Source organism: Podarcis raffonei, chromosome 10, assembly GCF_027172205.1.
Source record: "Podarcis raffonei isolate rPodRaf1 chromosome 10, rPodRaf1.pri, whole genome shotgun sequence".
In the NCBI taxonomy this organism is placed as follows: Eukaryota; Metazoa; Chordata; class Lepidosauria; order Squamata; family Lacertidae; genus Podarcis; species Podarcis raffonei.
The window spans coordinates 53056872-53074887 of NC_070611.1; the positions used below are offsets into that span (position 1 = coordinate 53056872).

General features: G+C 39.6%; 3 protein-coding genes across 7 annotated transcripts in view; 2 read left to right on the forward strand and 1 right to left on the reverse strand.

The window, feature by feature from the left end:
• On the forward strand, nucleotides 1–6007 carry PMCH (pro-melanin concentrating hormone). Of its 2 annotated transcripts, XM_053405949.1 has the most exons (4): nucleotides 1–156; nucleotides 4328–4521; nucleotides 5304–5508; nucleotides 5767–6007. In XM_053405949.1, the coding sequence occupies exons 2-4, from the start codon at nucleotides 4354–4356 to the stop codon at nucleotides 5814–5816; spliced, it is 423 nt and encodes a 140-aa protein (XP_053261924.1). In that variant the 5' UTR covers nucleotides 1–156; nucleotides 4328–4353; the 3' UTR covers nucleotides 5817–6007. The 2 variants fall into 2 exon arrangements, with proteins under 2 accessions (XP_053261924.1, XP_053261923.1); XM_053405948.1 differs by lacking the exon at nucleotides 1–156 and having other exon boundaries at nucleotides 4198–4521.
• PARPBP (PARP1 binding protein) overlaps nucleotides 5883–18016 on the reverse strand; it is a 24160-nt gene continuing 12026 nt past the window's right edge. For 2 of the 4 annotated variants that reach the window (XM_053405929.1, XM_053405931.1), the window contains exons 6-10: nucleotides 12936–13119; nucleotides 11858–12024; nucleotides 10731–10812; nucleotides 9035–9197; nucleotides 5883–6492 (exon numbers count right to left, since the gene is read on the reverse strand). In XM_053405929.1, coding sequence (XP_053261904.1) covers nucleotides 6152–6492; nucleotides 9035–9197; nucleotides 10731–10812; nucleotides 11858–12024; nucleotides 12936–13119 — 937 coding nt within the window. In that variant the 3' untranslated portion in view covers nucleotides 5883–6151. Of the gene's footprint in view, nucleotides 6493–7821; nucleotides 7982–9034; nucleotides 9198–10730; nucleotides 10813–11857; nucleotides 12025–12935; nucleotides 13120–18016 lie in introns of those variants that run through there. The other 2 variants (XM_053405930.1, XM_053405932.1) reach the window with 2 other exon arrangements.
• The window catches only part of SYCP3 (synaptonemal complex protein 3), a 171808-nt gene continuing 162864 nt past the window's right edge, over nucleotides 9073–18016 (forward strand). The window contains exon 1 of the mRNA XM_053405943.1: nucleotides 9073–9079. The gene's annotated coding sequence lies outside the window, so the exon portion shown is untranslated. The remainder of the gene's footprint in view (nucleotides 9080–18016) is intronic.

Genomic DNA, 18016 nt, shown 5'->3' on the forward strand with positions numbered 1-18016 from the left:
TTTGTCCTCCCTGCTTCCTGATTCAACTGGACTGCACTGCTGACTGTCAGCCAGCAGTCCCTAGGTTATCTCCCATATGGGGTAAACCTGTTTGTACATATTTGTAACTTTAAGCCTAAAGCCTACCTTCAGGAATCACGCTGTGCTCTGCTGTTCGTGAGTAAAACTTCTTTTTGTTACTCATGAATAAGACTATTGTGTCTTTATTGTCTTAGGAGGGATCAAAGGGGTCTTACCCGGAATAATAGAACATATCTCAGTCTGGGCAAGCCAGACTGAATTGCTTACAGTGGTACCTCGGGTTACATATGCTTCAGGTTAAAAATACGCTTCAGGTTACAGACTCCGCTAACCCAGAAATAGTACCTCGGGTTACGAACTTTGCTTCAGGATGAGAACAGAAATCGTGCTCCAGCAGCGCAGCGGCAGCAGGAGGCCCCATTAGCTAAAGTGGTGCTTCAGGTTAAGAACAGTTTCAGGTTAAGAACGGACCTCCAGAATGAATTAAGTACTTAACCCGAAGTACCACTGTATTATCTTAAGAGACTCACACAAGTCTGCAACCAGCTTCCTGCTGTGTAAAAGGGGGGATGCACTCTGCTGTATAAAGATACTTACTAGCACAAGTTAGGAAGGATAATATTAATCAATATATCCTCTCCTGTTGCCCACAACATTCCCACAATAAAGAAGATTCTTGATGCATAATAGCTTTGAAAAGGGTTCCGGAAAGTTGGTACAAAAATACAGCATCTAGGCTGCTGGTAGGAACTTAATTGTTTGCTCATATAACAATATTATACAAACTTCATTAGTTTGCAAATTGTTTCCAGGCCCACTTCAAAGTGCTGGTTATCACCATTGTATTCCTAAATAGGTTGGGATGTAGATAGCTAAATGCCAGCCTCGTCTTACTGTATATGCATTTACCTATATAAATGCGTTAGTCCTCAGGGGAAAGCTTGCCCTCTTTTCAACTGCTGTCTGAGATGAGGCTGGTTGTGCAAAGAACAGGTCCTTCTTAGTGGTGGTATCACCCAGGCTTTGGACTTTTCTGCTCCAGAAGACCTGCCAGATTCCCCTTCTTTCTGCTTTCAGCCAGCATATACTGGTAAATACAATACAATACTATATAAATACAAGCTTTATTAGGGCTTTCTACAATATATTAATATCTCTTTGCTAATTTATTGCTTCTGCTACAGTTTGAGCGATCTTTTTATGCTGTATTGAAATTGTTTCTATAATATTTGTTAACAGCCTTGATGGTCTGTCAACAAAAAAAATGAGGGAACTTTTTTTTAAAAAAGAAAAGAAATATTTTAACCCACTCTTCATTGTGGAGCAAACCTAGTAGTTTCTCAATTAAAACAAAAAAATCTCAACACACACACATGTATATTTAAGCAAAAAAAAATACCGCAAAAATTGCAAGTGGTGAAATCTTTCAAAGATAAACATATTTGGTACTGTATTATGCAATCTGAAAACTATGATAAGGAGCAAACAGTAGCTTTCCCACTCAACATCTCTAACCACATATCCAGACAAGCATCCAAACACAAGAAAAATGGCAGAAAGTCTTACCACTTGGTAAAGTCCCTATTGTTTCCCACACTTTCAAATATGTCACAAGGGAAAATGAATGCATATTTGCATGAGTATAGGAAACCAAGTCATCATGTGGTAGAAAAGTGAAGCACATGGTAAGCAGGACATCAGATTTCAGCTTGTTTCAATCACTTTTATATTAAGGAAGTCTGCTAAGCAAAACCAGCTCCCATTTTGAAATGAGCCCAGACAAAATGCCCTCCAGGTGGGCACTCTCCTTCTCTGGTGACCTTACCTGCTGATGGCAGTGCTGCAGTCTGTACCATGCTGCCACCCACCATTTAATTTTTTTGTAATGGTCTCAGTGCAACATTGCTCTGAGGTAGAGAGTCTCTACCCATTTTGGTGATTGTGGCAGATCCAGGTTCAAAGACTCAGATCTGTAGATATCATCATTAGAAACATGTTTACTGGCTGGTGCTGATTTTTTTTAACCTTATTTGTTTTATATATCACCTTCTTTCCAGTGTAGAACCCAAGGTGATTCACAACATACCTTGAAAACAGATACAGCTTTTTAAAAGTACCAGTTAGTTATAAATATTAGAAACAATTAAGCAAGTTACCATATCAAAAAACAATACTGAGTTAAAACAACTTAAAACCTTTAAGAATGCAATAAGAGAAGAGAATATCCACCATTAAGAAACCCTGCCACAAAAGCCAGTTGGTGGCCAAAGGCCTCGAGTAATTTTGGTGACTGAGCGCTGCTTTTTTATTTGCAAAAATATCCAAGTTCACAAGTAAATAATAGTTCAGAGCCCATAATACATACACACACACAGCAATTATTACCTATTTGACCTTGTGGGAATATATATTAGAAATCTGAATACAATGAAATCTGTCTTTCCAACTTTACAGTATTAGAACAATATTTCATCCTCTCCCCCTTCTTACCACATACCTTTCACTGTGCTTGGCAGCACAGCCATTTACGAACAGCCCTGCATCTGCAAATACTATTAGTTTAGAATTTTTTTCCTGCACTATGTTGTTATAAAACTCATTTTTGGCCCCATTTCTTGGTATTTTTTTCATGTTACAGGACATTTTCCCCCATTTTCTTTTCCCTGCATAATGACAGTTTTAAATTCAGCTATTTTGGCCATATATATATATAAGTAGTTTTCCTGAGGCCAAATAAAATGTCAGCCTTGAACTACAACCATGAGCTGCTGTAGTTAATTATACTGTTAAGTGGAGCTGCTGAGGCAGACGGCGTTGTGTTAACGGAAAGCCCTGTTGTATCCTTGAACTAAGCTGTTTGACTAACCTCACCCACAGCTCTGGTGATCAGGAAGTGGCCACTCGGCTTGTGATAAAAACCATCCAAATTAAACCTGTCCGAACAGGACTGGGGAGACCCAGGTACAAAACCTAGCTTGGCCATGTAGCTCACTGGGTAACCTTGGCCAGTCTGTCTTTCAACCTCTATGTCACCGGGCTGTGGCAAGGATAAAAATGGCAAAGGGAATCATGTACGCCAACTTGATTGAGCTCCTTGGAGGAAAGGTGGGGTATTAACATAAGTAACATAAAAAATCCATTATAGCTGCTGCCTTCTGCCTGATGTTTCCATTTTCTTAATCTACTCCTGCTGGCTTCTAGTGTGCTCATCTTCCTCTACCACCTCTTCAGCCCTTTCAATCAAGTCCTAGTCAGAGAATCGTAGAATTGTAGAGTTAGTCCAAGCCCCTGCAACACAGCAATCATAGCTAAAGAATCCCTGAGAGATGGCTGTCCAACCTCTGTTGAAAAACTTCCAATGAAGAAGAGTCTACCACCTTCCAAAGTAGTCTACTTGACTGTTGAACCACTGTCAACACCAGTCATTGGGCCTAGCTGTCCCTTTGCCTTGCCCTATTATGTGATTGAACTGATAGTCAGGCTCATAAATGGCAGTCACTTGGCATTCCCCAATGGTGTTGCTGTAGATCCTTTCGGTTGGATGGGTCCTACAATACACAAACTGTGGCCAGAATGAAGGCATGTGTGATCAGAATTCTCTTTAGGGACTTATAGACAAACTACCCATTACCCCACATAAGTGAAGGGGGCGAGGGCATTTGTAGGAGAGAATCAGTACCTACTGGTGAGGTGAAGTTCTAGGCCTGATAAAATAAAGCATTCTCAAAAAATAAAATGTGCAATTGCTGATCTTCTAACAAAAATATCTAATGACCATATCCATGTTTAGCTGTCTTTTCATAAACAAAAATGTTCATTACTTTAGACTTCCCTTATTGAGATTCCCCTCTCCCCATTCTCAAGTAAAGTACTCTCCCCCCCGCAACACACACATTTCTTCCACATATGTGCAAATTAGTTCTTTTTAAAAATGCTTTCTATTTAGAAAAAGGAAGAAGTGATATAGTGTCCTGTGATGTTTGATATATGATAATCCAAAGTATTTCAAGATTATATTACTAAATAAATTCATCACCTATGGTGTAAAATAAAAGAAATGTAATAGTATACAAAAGGTCACCCTCTTAACTAGTGGCCATCTGAAGAACACATAAGCCACTGAAGTGGTTGCTATTCACTCGGTAGGCTATATAAAGACAGCTTTGTCTGTGACCAACACTATTTTCAAAGTAGTCTCTTTCAAATAATATTTGAACTTGATTCTCTTCCATGCAAACATTAAAGCACCAGAGAATGTGTAGCTCATCCTATGCATTAATACTAATTTTCTCTCTCTTTTCTCAAGGTTTCTTTCTTTCTGTCTCAAAGTCTATGCGAAAAGCAGAAGATGATATGCTGCTCAGTACATTCACGCTTGGAAAAGTAATACAGAATGGAGGCAAAGCTGAAAAGGCATGGCCCGCATCTTCTCTTGAGCATTATAAAATGGAGGACAACAGTTTTCTGGATGAAGAGGAAGATGGAGCCCCCAAGTTCTCTGTGAGTTTCATCTCTTGAGCTAATATGGTTTTTTAATACATTATTATAAATTATATGAAACAATATAATCATTCACCTTACAAACTCTTAAAAATTCCTGAATAGTTAAAAACTGATAAATATAATCAATCCTTAATCAGTTACAACTCTATTAGTTTAATCCAATTTTATTAACTAGATTGCTTTGAATAGATTTTTTTAAAAATCAAAATAATTCACTGGAAGTATTCTTCTGGGCTTTTCTCTGCTTGTAACCCAGTACTGTATTTAACTTTGCCAATTTAATCATTTTCCAATAATTTCTCAATTCTGTATTGCTGAGGCTTCTTCCCTTATTCAGTTCTGAGCAATGAGAACTTTAGCATCACCAACAAAGAATAAGTTATCTGACTTCAATTACTATTACAGAACCTAGTAAAACTACAATACAATCTGCTTAAATCTTTACTTGAGTTGTAACCTCAATTTTCCTTAATATTAACTTGCAAAATTTCTGTATCACTGGGCAGTCCCAACATATCTGCTTTATGCTATTTAAAACTCCAGCATCCAGCTTTCTTCTCAACCTCATTCTCTTTATTCATTTATTTTAAAAAATATATAAACTGCTCACCCACTTGAAAAAAATGGCATCCTCCAAAGAGACTTTCTTTAAGGAGCTGCAATCCACTTCATGTTCTGGAAATGGCTCATCAGATCAACTGAGATCACTACACTTTGCATTCTGGCCATTAATATGTTTTTTTCCTTTAACATCTAAATTACCTTTTTATTAAATACAGAATATAAATCCTAAACACCATGCCATAAGTCATGGCCAACCCATGAACCTAGATATTAAGCAACTTCCTTATTTTGCACTGGAGGGACCTATGACTTTTCCATCTGATGCTGAAGTTCAGAACATTCAATCTGTACAACAAAGGAGAGAGACTGAAGATGATGAGAACTCAGCTAAATTACCTATTGGAAGAAGAGATTTTGACAGTAAGTATAACTTTCAGGTTATTTCAAGCAAGTAAAACAGCTGGATTATTGCAGCATTTTAAGGTATCAACTACTGAGACAAACACTTGGACTGGAGTCATTTCCTTTAAAAAAAATTAAATAAATTGATTTTAAGATTATTAGCTTAGTGAAGGTATGTAAGATGAAGATGTTCTTAAACCCAATTTAAATAAATGTTATGTGTGTTAACTATTTATCTACACAAAAATATCAATATTTATTGGATGTTTTATGCAGTGCTCAGATGCATGCTGGGAAGAGTCTACCGACCTTGTTGGCAAGTCTAACAACTGCTGAAGTACGTCATTTGGAAGAGACAAAACCATGTTCTTGACAATTCAGTAAAGAAGTAGTTGTGGTTTAAGTATTGTTTTGTGTTTGTATTGATCCTATATATTTGTACATCAAAATACCACATGATTACTGTATACAAATGTAAAAGATTACAGTGCATTATTAAAACTGGGAATTCCGCAAAGCTTGTTGATCCATTTGTCCAAATACTGCATACATATCAATATTTATAATCACAAGGAATATGTTACTGTAGCGTATGCATTTTTTTCTTTCAAACCTCAAAACGAGTCAACAATTGTTTGCATAAGAATCACAGCAAGAGCATTTATAATCTAAAGAAATGAGTTAGCTTTGCTTGACCAACAATCAGTTTATTTTTGGCTATAATCTTGTTGCATTTTCCAGCCCTCTTTATTTTGCTGTCCAAACTATTCTGGCATTTCACTGCAGTTTTTGGTCTCTTACTGTGTATGTGTTGAAGTGATTCGTTTTCATTACTGCATATGACATTTTCACTAGTCTTGTCCACCTGCTTCCTCTTTGAGCTCTTGTTTCTTGGCTGGCAACTTAGTTTTCCTATTTCTTTACTTTTACTTCCATTCTGATGAACATTTCCAGAACTAGTTCCAAGTGCAGCACTTTCAAGTTGTGAATATAGGCATTCTGCTGGTTAAGAGAACACAACATTTTTATAAGAAAAAAAAGCAAGATAATATTATTTGAGTAATTTTTTTCCTGATGTGCTAGTCACTTAAATCCGCATCATTATTTTTACACAGATTACTTTCTTATAAAAATAATTAGCCCAACACAAATTAGCAGAGTTAGTGCACTACAAGCCAAACATGATATAGAATTGTAGCAATGATTTAGGGGGGAAATCAGCAATTGCTATAGGAAATGGACACACAGAGGGCAGAAAGTTCATCTTTAAAAAGTAAAACATATACAGCAAAATGCAACTATTTGTGGATGTAAAAGAATTAAATCAACAGTTTAAACGCCTTTGTCTTCATCTATTTACCATGGCAATACACAGGTTATAAAAAGTATGTGAAGTTTAAATAACTTTTCAAGAATATTTAGAGTATCACTTTTGACAGAGGTTAATTCACACAAGGTACTTTTACACATCAGAAATCCGTGTACTGAGTTATGCACCTGAGTGGACAAAGATAAAAGGTGCATCTGGTGACCGCAGATATAGTAGCAGCAATTTATAAGATCACATTGCACTTATTCTAGCTGTTGCAGCAACAGGATTTGCTGCAAACTGTATCCATGACTGCATTATACGGCCCTTGTGATATTCCAGTTACTTGCTTGTAGAAGCAAGCATAGAAGAAATACAGCCCTAAGGCAACAAAAAACAACACTCAAAAGCAATGCTGTTTTCAACACCAGTGCTTTGAAGGCCTGAATGTTCATGGCCAACATTTATATAAAGGGGTTTTGTTAAGTTGTGGGCGAACATAGCAGACGACACAGCGATGTCTCCAGAGCAGCTCTTTACTTGTAAGCTGGACAGAACTGAACAGCAAACAGCTCAGCCGGCCTCCTTTTATAGGCAGCCGGCTGTCAACATTGTAGCAACAACAACCCAGGGTTTCCCGCCTAAAATAACTGACGTGGACCTGAGTAAAAACTATCTACAGTATCCCTATGCTGGCCCAGGGTGAGAACGTCAATACATAACAGGTTTTGTATTAAATAATTGCAGGAGAAAGCAAGCAGTGGTATCTCCTGTGGATCTGCACTGAGATCAGTACTATTCAACTAATTCATAAATGATCGTATTAGGAATGATCAGTGAAGTGGCCAAGTTTGTGAAAGACACCAAATTATCAAGAACAGTGAAACTCCAAGTGAACTGGTGAAGAAATTGAAAATGGGTAAATGGGTAATAAAATGGCAAATGATACTTGAATTATGTGTTACTTTTACACATAAAGTTATGCACCTTGGGGCAAAACATCCTATACACTTCACATATGCATATATACTGCTGGGGTCTGAACTGATAATGTTGAACCAGGAAAGAGATTGTGGGGTCATTGTGGAAAACTTGATGAGAACTCAGGTTGCGTGGTGCAAAACAAAAAGGCAAATTCCATGCCATATTGGACCTGTCCAATAGTCTATTCCCACATCAACTCTGTAAAGTAGGTGAGATTGAGAATGAGGTATACAGGAAGCGCATGATTAAAAGAACAAAACGTACATAATAAAACAAGTCTAACAATAAGTTCCATGCTGGCTAAATAGAATCTGAATACAGTGGTGCCTCGCAAGACGAAATTAATCCATTCCGCGAGTCTCTTCGTCTTGCGGTTTTTTCGTCTTGCGAAGCATGGCTATTAGCGGCTTAGCGGCTATTAGCGGCTTAGCGGCTTTAAGAAAAAGGAAACAAACTCGCAAGAACTCGCAAGACGTTTCATCTTGCGAAGCAAGCCCATAGGGAAATTCGTCTTGCGGAATGACTCAAAAAACGGAAAACTCTTTCGTCTTGCGCGTTTTTCGTCTTGCGAGGCATTCGTCTTGCGAGGTACCACTGTACTAGTTATCTGCAACCAGAACCAAGTGCGTAGCTAGCTGCTCCGGCACCTGGAGCAGTGGGGGCAGGGCGAGCCGCCGACGGGGATGGGGCAATCCATGCACGGGGGTGCCGCGGTGATGACCCGCCCAGGGGGGCGGCGCAGCGAGCTGCCCACAGAATCCACTTGGCGGACGCAAGCTCTACACTGCCATTTCGGGCAGTGCAGGGCCCCGAGCCACCGCATCACTCCCAGGAGAGACGCGTGGCTCGGGTGCGCTGCGGGCCATTTTGTCACCCCCCTCAAGGATGACACCCAGGGCGGACCGCACCCCCCCTTCCTACGCCCCTGACCAGAACTAGCTGCTGGATATCAGAACCTGGAGACAGAAAACAGCAGCATGCATGACTGCCTTCATACCCTGTTCATGGACTTCCCAGGCGCCCCGAGAGGCCAATGTTGGAAATAGATGAGCTAGATGAGCCTTTGGTGTGATTCAATAGAACTCTGATTTTCTTATACAAAACAATTTTAGATATGATTATAATGGTTAATTTGAATTTGGCAACATACAAATCCATCTGGCTTATCAGAAAGATGCAACTATATAGTCACTGAAAAGCGGAAAGGGAAAGCAAAGAGGTCTTGAGAAGTTTTATTGCTGATTCGTTTACCTGCAGTTGATTCATTTTTAGAGTCTGGAACAGCCTTTTCTTTCAGTGCTGGATGTTCACATGTTGGGGCCTGGATTGCCTGGAAATGCTGATCCTTTGACTCAGTCATTTGGTCATCTTTGTAGGTGCAAGAAAACTGAGACCTAATTAAAGGTTGCTTCAACTAAATTGAAAGAAGTGAAATTATGAAATGCAGGTGGTTGCTATGAATGTGATTTCTAGTATGGAAATCTGATGTGAAAATACTTCCAGAAATTTAGATAACTATATTTTACATTATATACCGTATTGGCCCAAATATAAGCCACACACCCCCCCCAAAAAAAATTCTGACCATGAAAAGTGCGGCTTATATTCATGACCTTACAAAAATTGGATTGGAGTGGGCTTGTCCCCAGATGTTGCCTGGTTTCAACTGGGCCAGCTCCCAAGATGGCGGCACGGTGAGGGGGTCCCTGAGAGGGAGCCAGAAGGCGGCGAGGAGGAGGAAGGAAGAGAGGAGCGCGGATGAGCGAGTGATAAGGTCTGCTAGGAGGAGGAACAGGAGATGCAGTTGGTGTGCTGGGACTGGCGCTAGCCTGAGGTGCTGCCAGGCTTTATCCCGCCGAGGGGCACATGAGTCCTGCCAGCCGCTGCCTCTCTCCGCTCATCCCATTGGGGGCCCATGGTGGTGTTCACCCTCTGGAAGCGCTGCTGCCCACTGCTGCTGCTGCCGGAGTGAAAGAGCTGCCTCCTTGGACCCCCTCAGCCCCCACTCCTCCTCAGGTATTGTCATTTCTTATCCCCCCTTTAATTTTAAAGGTGCAGCTTATATTCGGGTGCTGCTTATATTCGGGCCAATATGAATATACGGTAATCTGAAGTCTTATCTTGTTCCGCCGATTTCAGTGTAGCGTAACTGCATTGTATGATACTATATTTGGTGATGTTTAATATATGTACTGTAGTTCCAACCTATCACATTGCATTATCACAATACCAGAGGTTGTGAGATTAGAATGAAACACAGAGTACCATTACAATTGGTGCTTTACTGATATAAAGGCCCACAGGATTAGATCTAAGCTGTTAAGCTTTGCTTAAAACAGTTTAAATCCAAATTAACTTTAAAAAAACCTTGATACATATTTTTCTTCAAAGGACTCTAAGTATGCTCATTCCACTGCAGGAGGCAAACTAATCATTTACAGCAATAGCTTCTGGAGACTGAAGAATGTCCAGATCCACCCCTGCTGTTAAGGTACTTGCTGCAGACAAATAAGCAGAAGTGATCAGTTCACAGAGGACAGACCAAAATGCTCTGTTTTACAGCTTTTTCCATCTTTAGAAAACTTTCAGTATGCTAAAGCCAGGTTGGGGGGAGCACCTCAGCCAAACACATCTTCCTAATCTCCACCCCATGCACTAACTTCAGTTCTTTATCCCTTGTATTAAGTGAGAGTTCCCCAGTCTGGGTTTATTATCATGCTTAGGAAAGGAAGTGTAGGAGCTGGTGCATGAGGGTAGACAGTGTTTACCCCAGTGCTTGTTCATGGCAGTTTTGTTGTTTTTTAAGGGATGGTGGGGAGAAAGAAGAGTGAAATAAAAGCATCACCTGAAATTGCAAATCAGGCCTCAGACACCAGACAATATAGATACGTAATCAATTAGATTAATAATAGTTCTCCTCAAGGCAAGGATTTTGCAGTTATCATACCTTAATTTTTTTTTCACCAACTGCTGTCCGAATTCTCTGTCTCAAAACTTTTGGAGAAGATCCACTAGATTGTGCTGGAGATCTAAATTAATATAACAGTGACTGTAAGCAATAGTGACCAGCCCAATATATGAGAACATATTACGGTGAATTTTCATTACATGCATATATAGATTTGGCGTCTGTTTTTTAAAATTCCAAAATAAATGACTTTTTAGCATATGAACAAAAAAGCAAACCCAGTCCCAAAACAAAACCTACTGCAGCTGCTCTGACTGGAGAGATGCAACATGTATTTTGATCTGCAGAGACCTTTGGCTGTGTGGGTGTTTAATTCATTTTAAAGAAGGGAGCCAATTCATATGTACACAAAAAATGCTTGTGTAAATAGGTTCCCGTCATGAAACAAATGCTTTTTTAGTTCAGAAATCTGCAGACATACAAAGGAGCTCTGTACCTATTGATGACAGCTTGATTGGAAAAGCTAATATTGGGGCGGGGGGGAGACAACTTATTTATTTATCATTGTACATACTTTTAGTTTTTTACCCTTTTTCTATTGTTTTTATTTTATCACTGTAGCTGTAATGACCATTTTGGGTAAAGTCATAAGTTTACTAAACATTCTGCTGAAACTGAATTTTTCATTAAGGAAATATGGGTAGCAATAAGGCTTCTCAGTTGCCATATTTTATCTAACTCCAAGCAACATAAAACTGGCTCAGTTAGAAATTATCTTTAACAGTATTTAAGTCTTGGTATGCTTCTTCTCAAGTGTTTCACTCCATTTTTTATTTTGCAATTGTTTCCCCCTTGTTGATGACATTATTTTTGTTATACAGAATTCCATGACTAATATTTTTTTAACACAATATTGTCATCCTTTTCCACCCAAGAATAATTCCAGCCGAGGACAGTTGAATGCATCAACTTCCTGAGCCATTGTCTTCTTTGAAACACACATTCCACACTTCGCAAGTTACAGTATGCTTGTTGTTCTTTACATAGTCTTTGTATAGGAGATAACTGCATATGAGGTGGCCCCAAGTCATCACTTCATGGGAAAAAGTATTCTTGCTCTCACCTCTTCTGTGAGGCTTTGCCATTTTTCAGCACCTAGCACTTACCTGAACAACAAAAAGGTACAAGGGAATCTGAATTCATCACCAAACAACATTTGGGCTTTGTTTTTGGGAGGAGGATCGGTAGCTGCTTCATCCAAAAGTGCTAATAAGGCCTTCACAGTATCTTTGCCACAATAAGCAGTGCCATGGTTTATAGCATGTAGCTTGGGCTGAAATTAAATATTGACTATTATTAGCTTTACAGGAGGGGTTTGCATCAATTGACTCACCTGATCAAAGTAGATTTAGGTCGTGCAATTTAGGATATAAAACCTCTCTGATAAAGCTTAAAACTTGAACATAAATGTTTGTGCATGTGTATCATTGGATTAAAAGTGACTAGTTACAGGTTGGGATTATCAGATACATGGGTGGAGGTTGTATCACATAGTACATCTACTTATCTTAGAACATGCTGTGCCCCAACTTAAGACAGCAAGAACCAACAAGGTGCACCACTGAAGGTGTTTATGCAGAAAGATAATGCCAAGGGATTGAAGAAAGGGAGGGCTTAGCAAAAAGACCTCCCAGAGTTAATAGCCAATCCAGCCAAGGAAAAACCCAGCATATAAACATTAGTAACATAATAGTAAGGGTAATCACAATGTCAACCATTACTAAGAATGAAAGGAAAATCATATTTTTTTCCAAAATCTAAGAAGGTAGAAGTTTATAATGTTTGGGTAAAATTGTTGTTGGTAGCAATGTCTTGAGACACTAGACAAAATCTAGAATATTTCACTCTGATGTTAAGTTATCAATATTAAATTATTAGAAAAACTCTTTTCTTTCATAATTCTTTAGAAGTACCCTATTTGCCAAGTAAGACTATGTGTGTACGCACGCACGCACACACACACACACACACATCCCTCAGTACAAAGCAAATTCTTTATTTCAACTAGCTAAACCCATATTATAGGAAACCTAGATTGCATATAGTCCTTACATTGTATTACATATATTACCTATTATTGTATTAAATTTGTATTACTGAGTTAGTTTCTACATTCAAATCATTAAGAAAAATGTCCTTTCTTTTATATCAAACAATTTAGAAGAACAAAAGGAGGCCCCTTACCCGGGCTGGACTAATTCCAGTGGTGCTAGCTGTCATAGACTCATGCGGAAAGTTGATAATATTTTTAATCCTCAAATCCAAATCTTGTACAACTTCCTCTGCTGCTTGACAGAAGGCATCCCTGCTGTTTCTTCCTTTTATCAAATGCATCTTGATTGTTGATAGAATTTTCCCCCCTGCAAGTCTAAAAACAGACCTAGGGTCATCTCCATATTCATCTTGGCGCTATTTTAATATACTTAATAGTTCTGAAAACAGAGCGTCTTCACAGTTAATCAAAACTGTTCAGCCAACAGCTTTGATCTATTCAGTTGCACAGCATCATGCAATAAGATCTTGCCCTTTAATGCAATCTTTCACTTTTAAGAATTGAGAGATTACAAGAGTCAAGGAGCAGGGACAGTAGACTTCTCTCTAGGTTACAATTTTAAATAGAAAAGGAAATAATTAAAACTTGCTATGCCATCAGGCTATCATTTGTTCACTTACATTATCTAATTCTGCTCATTAGCCACAAGTGGATTAAAGTTTGAAAAGAAGTGAAATCTGCCTGTTGTTATAGAACATTTCCATTTCCCAGACTTTTATAAGCTCATAAGCCAACAAAAGTGTTTTGAGTACTGTTTAGTAATAATTAAATAGCTAGCACAAACAGGTCATTTACAAACATATGTTTAATAAAAGTGTCTGACGTATGCTTCCAGCAGCAGAGGGAAAGACAAGATTTCTGTATTTTTAATACAGTGCATACTTTATGCAAGTCAGTTCTCAACATTCCATGATGCACACTAGTGTGTAATCAAGAAAACAGAAATTTAGTGAGGACCATGCAAATAGAATAAGTTCAGTTCCTAATCACTAGAATCACTAAGTATAATGAGCAGGTTTAATCACTACCCCACAGCAATTCTTACATGATTGTTGGGTGTTTGTTGGTATATAGGTAGGAGTAAAGAATGTAAACTTTCCATCCTTCTCTGACCACTATTCAAACTTGAGAGGCCTTTAGTTAGCTTAGTAAGAAATGAAGCTTCTGCTCTGTTAGCTCAATTACATAGTCAGGAAAATCCTCCTTTTCAAGAAACTCCAGTAGCCAAGCATTTTGTCCCAAATATGACCTCTTAGTAAGCCACTACTATGTTTCTATCTAGTATGGGTTTTTACCTGCATAATTTCTGATCAAAGAGCTCTTAAGTGTAAAATCTGAGTAGTAAAACCTATGGTACCTTAATCCAGAGTTAAACACTCAGTGCTTTTTTTCTTTAAAAAAATGTTTAGTGCTACTCTCATTTTCCTACTCATATTGAAATACTGCCCCTTAATGAAGCCAAACTTACATTCACAAAATGTTTAGGGGTATGTGTACCCCTGCATCCCCCAAGAAAAAAAGCACTGTGTAATGGTTCTAGGGGTTGCTTGTGCGTAAATCGGCGCCACACCTGGCTGGGTTACCTGGGTGAACTCTTTCTGTCCGGACAGCCACTCACCCGTGGCTGTCTCAATCGCTGGCAGAATCCGTCAGTGGGCGTTTCTTGAACTTCTTCCAGCAAAGAAGCTCTTTGACGCCTAGTCTCCGCCTACTCTCCCTGCGCGGAAGCCTTCTGCGCAGGGAGGGTGTGGGCAGCGGAGGACCCGTGCTCTCCCCGCTGGTCTCCGGCGAGGAGTCATGGAGCCACCTCGCCGATTCCCCCATCTGCCCCCCTTCTCCACTGGTGCTACACTGATTTCCTTCCCCAGAAGATGGGCTGCTTCTCTCCCTCCCGGGACGCTCTCCAGAATCCCTCTGGAGCCCTCCCTCTCCCTCTGGCTCCGATGGCAGTTCCCTGACACACTGCAAACACTGCTACCTACCTTCCAATAAGGGACCGTCATAATTAAAATTTCAGTTCATCATAGGTATAGAAAAGACTCTTTCCAGGCCAGGCAACCTACAACAGTCTTTTGATTAAGATGCTTACAAACCAATCTCCCATTAAAAGTCTGGCAATTGTGTATGAGGATCACACCTACTCTGATTGGATAGTTCTACAAAGAGGGCCATTTAGCTATTATTCTTGTTCTGGCAGCACAACATTCAGGAAAACTAAGATCAATGTGTTTGTTTCTACCTAATATTGCTGCTCCAACAGCTAAGATCCCAATGCTCATTTTTCTTTCCACGTTTTTCATTTCCAGGAAAAATGTTCCCATTCCCCATCAGATATACACAACTCTAGCTGGAGCATTGAAAGGAAAACTTCATTCATTTTTCATATGAGGAGGCCAAGACAAAGTACTGATCTACTGTGTTTGGGAATTAAAGACATTATGCCATGGTTTTCTTCATTTTGCATTAAGGTACAGTATAAACAGATTAGTCTTCCCATCCGATTCTACCCTTGTTTAATCAAAAGTAAATCTCACTGAATTAAACAGGATTTGTTTCTAAATAACTATGCAAGGGGTTGTACCTGAGGCTGATTTTATTAAGTTGCCCAAAGTATTAAATCTGTTCCTGATACATTGCATGAATGATTTTAAGCTGTATTTAAAAAGCCAAGCAGTTAAGATTTGGTCTACTTCACTTCCTGCTACATTACCTGTGCCACATTAAATTAATTTAAACTGATTTCTGTCCCACCTCTGACCTGCAATATTAACAACTGGGAAGTTACACTTCTGGTCAGCAGAGAGTGGAGCATACAGTAAGGGGTTGGCTCATCTTCAGAAGGCAGGGTAAGAAACAATTCTAAAAATGTTTGCAGTAGCAAGCTAGAAGAGGAAAGAACCACCCTCCTATCCTCTCACTTGGCCTTGATGATAGCATTGTGGCCATAGACAAAAAAAAACTACACCGGGGAATGAATCCTTAACAGAATAGTATAAGGAAATAGCAAGAAAAATATGGAGAAAGGGGTGTATTTAGAATCCCTGCCTGGCTTACCAGAGGGAACTGCACAAATGTGATGTACATAGACCCTTGTATCCCACCACACTGATTTGACTCAAAAGGCAGAGCTGTATGCACTATTGTCTGCTAACCAGAAAAAAAATCTCTGCTTTACAGTAAATCCAACTTTTCATTCTTTCATTCCTCATGGACTAGGTGGAAGGAGAATGAGTAATCACAGCACTTGTTGTAGGATCCTCCTCCCAAAGGCTGCTTCTGTCAAAATATATTTGTCTAGTTTGTAGTGCCTGGTGAATGTAGAGGGGTGAGCCCATGTGAATGCCCTGCAGAAAGTCCTCCATTGAAGTTCAGGTATGCAGAGCAGCTGAATAGGCTCAAAAAACTGGTCGATGGGTGTCCCAAGTACTAGGTACAGGTCCCATGTAGGGAATCTATGAATAAATGCAGGGGGGTGGCAACAGGAGAGCAGAACCACGTAAGAACTGATTGGTGTGGCTATAGGACCTTCCCCCGATCCAGTAACACTCAGTCCAGGCCACCAAGTGCTTTCAAATCAAGACAAGCTTGCACAAACTCAAGGATCTCTCGGACTCCTGAAGCTGTGGCCTGGACACAAAGGCATTTCCACCAGCAATGGAAAGCTTTCCTGGCCATTTCATAGATTAGATTGGTGGACAAACATCTGGAAGCTAGGATTTTCCAGGCCACTTTATTGGGAAAACCCTTTGTCTAAAGCCACTCATGGTCTAAACACAGAGCTGCTGCCAACATGGGGGCTTATGGGTTAGAAAATCCAGTTGCATTGGGATATGCCAGAGTTCTTAACAGCCCATCAGGTCCAAGAACCACAGACTCTGGAGCCTATGGCAAGTCACTAGTTGTACCCTGCCTCAGAGTGTTCTGACCTTCTGTAAAAGTTTGGATAGGAGGAGAAACCGTCAGAGTATTGACAGGGAGGTGGCACGTGTACCAGGTGGCCTATCTTTCTCAAAACTGGGTCCTGGATGGGGAAAAGCCTTGTAGGTGCACCATGCCCATTAGATGGAGCTGCATTCAGGTTATGAACTTCCTTGTTTTGTCCAGAAGGTTGTCTTCTTGCTCCTGGGACACAAATATTTTGAGCTGGATTGTGTCACCCCCTCCTCACTCCCAGGTGTTGGATCCTCTCAGCTGTGATGAGAAAGCTCTTCAGCTGATTTATCATGAAGCCATGTTCCTCCAGTACTAAAGTGGTGGTCAGGATGCCCCTGCATGCTCTGGCCTTGGATACTCACAAGTTTGATCCTATAGTATAAACAAGTTGCTGGCAGCATAAAAAGAATACTACCACTCAATAGGATTCTATAGTATGTACTGTTTCTGGGAACTATGTGACGGGGAGAGCAATACAGGCTGTCAAGAATATGGACAGCATTCAAAAACTGATAGGACATAAAACAGCTTCCCCAACATCTATTCCAGGAACAGGAAAGCATATATCAAAACCCTATTACAGAGGTATCAGCATTTTTATTTTTTCCCCTGTCATGGCAGTTACAGAAAATACACATTGCAATTTATAAGAAATATAATGTATTATATTACGGTATGTTGTTATACAATAGAAAGACAGCTCATGATAGATTGTGGGCATCAATCAGCATGAGAACTTATGTTATTTTACCAATTACTTATTTTAGAATGCACATTTTTATAGAATAGGTGTTTGAAATGCTAGCTCAGGTATTTTGATGCCAACTCTCTGGAATTTCCCCTCGCCATATTCAAAGCCTTGTATTATCCCTCATAGTTTTCACAAACCTCTTTTTACTCCAGGGTTAAAAACTTGGAAAATTCCTTAGCTGGCCAATCAAGCTTTTTCTTAAAAAAAAATAAAAAATACAGTGACCACTCTGGTAAACTCCATCCTCACTAGGTACTGTTCCCCTATGGGTGCCTCATCAAGGGGCCAATGGTTTTTATACTTGAACTTCTCATGTAATGACTGGTATGATGTGATGGGCATGCAGATTTATAGCTATCTCAGGTTAGAAGCATCTTCCATTATTTAAGGATGCCAGAAATATTTGCCCAGTTAATGGTTTAACACGTAGCTGGGCTGTTTGTCTTCTCTCTGCTAAAAAAGCATGGCCAACTAAAGGACATCCCATGTAGCTGTTCAAAGAGTTATATATCCTCAGCCCACAAACTG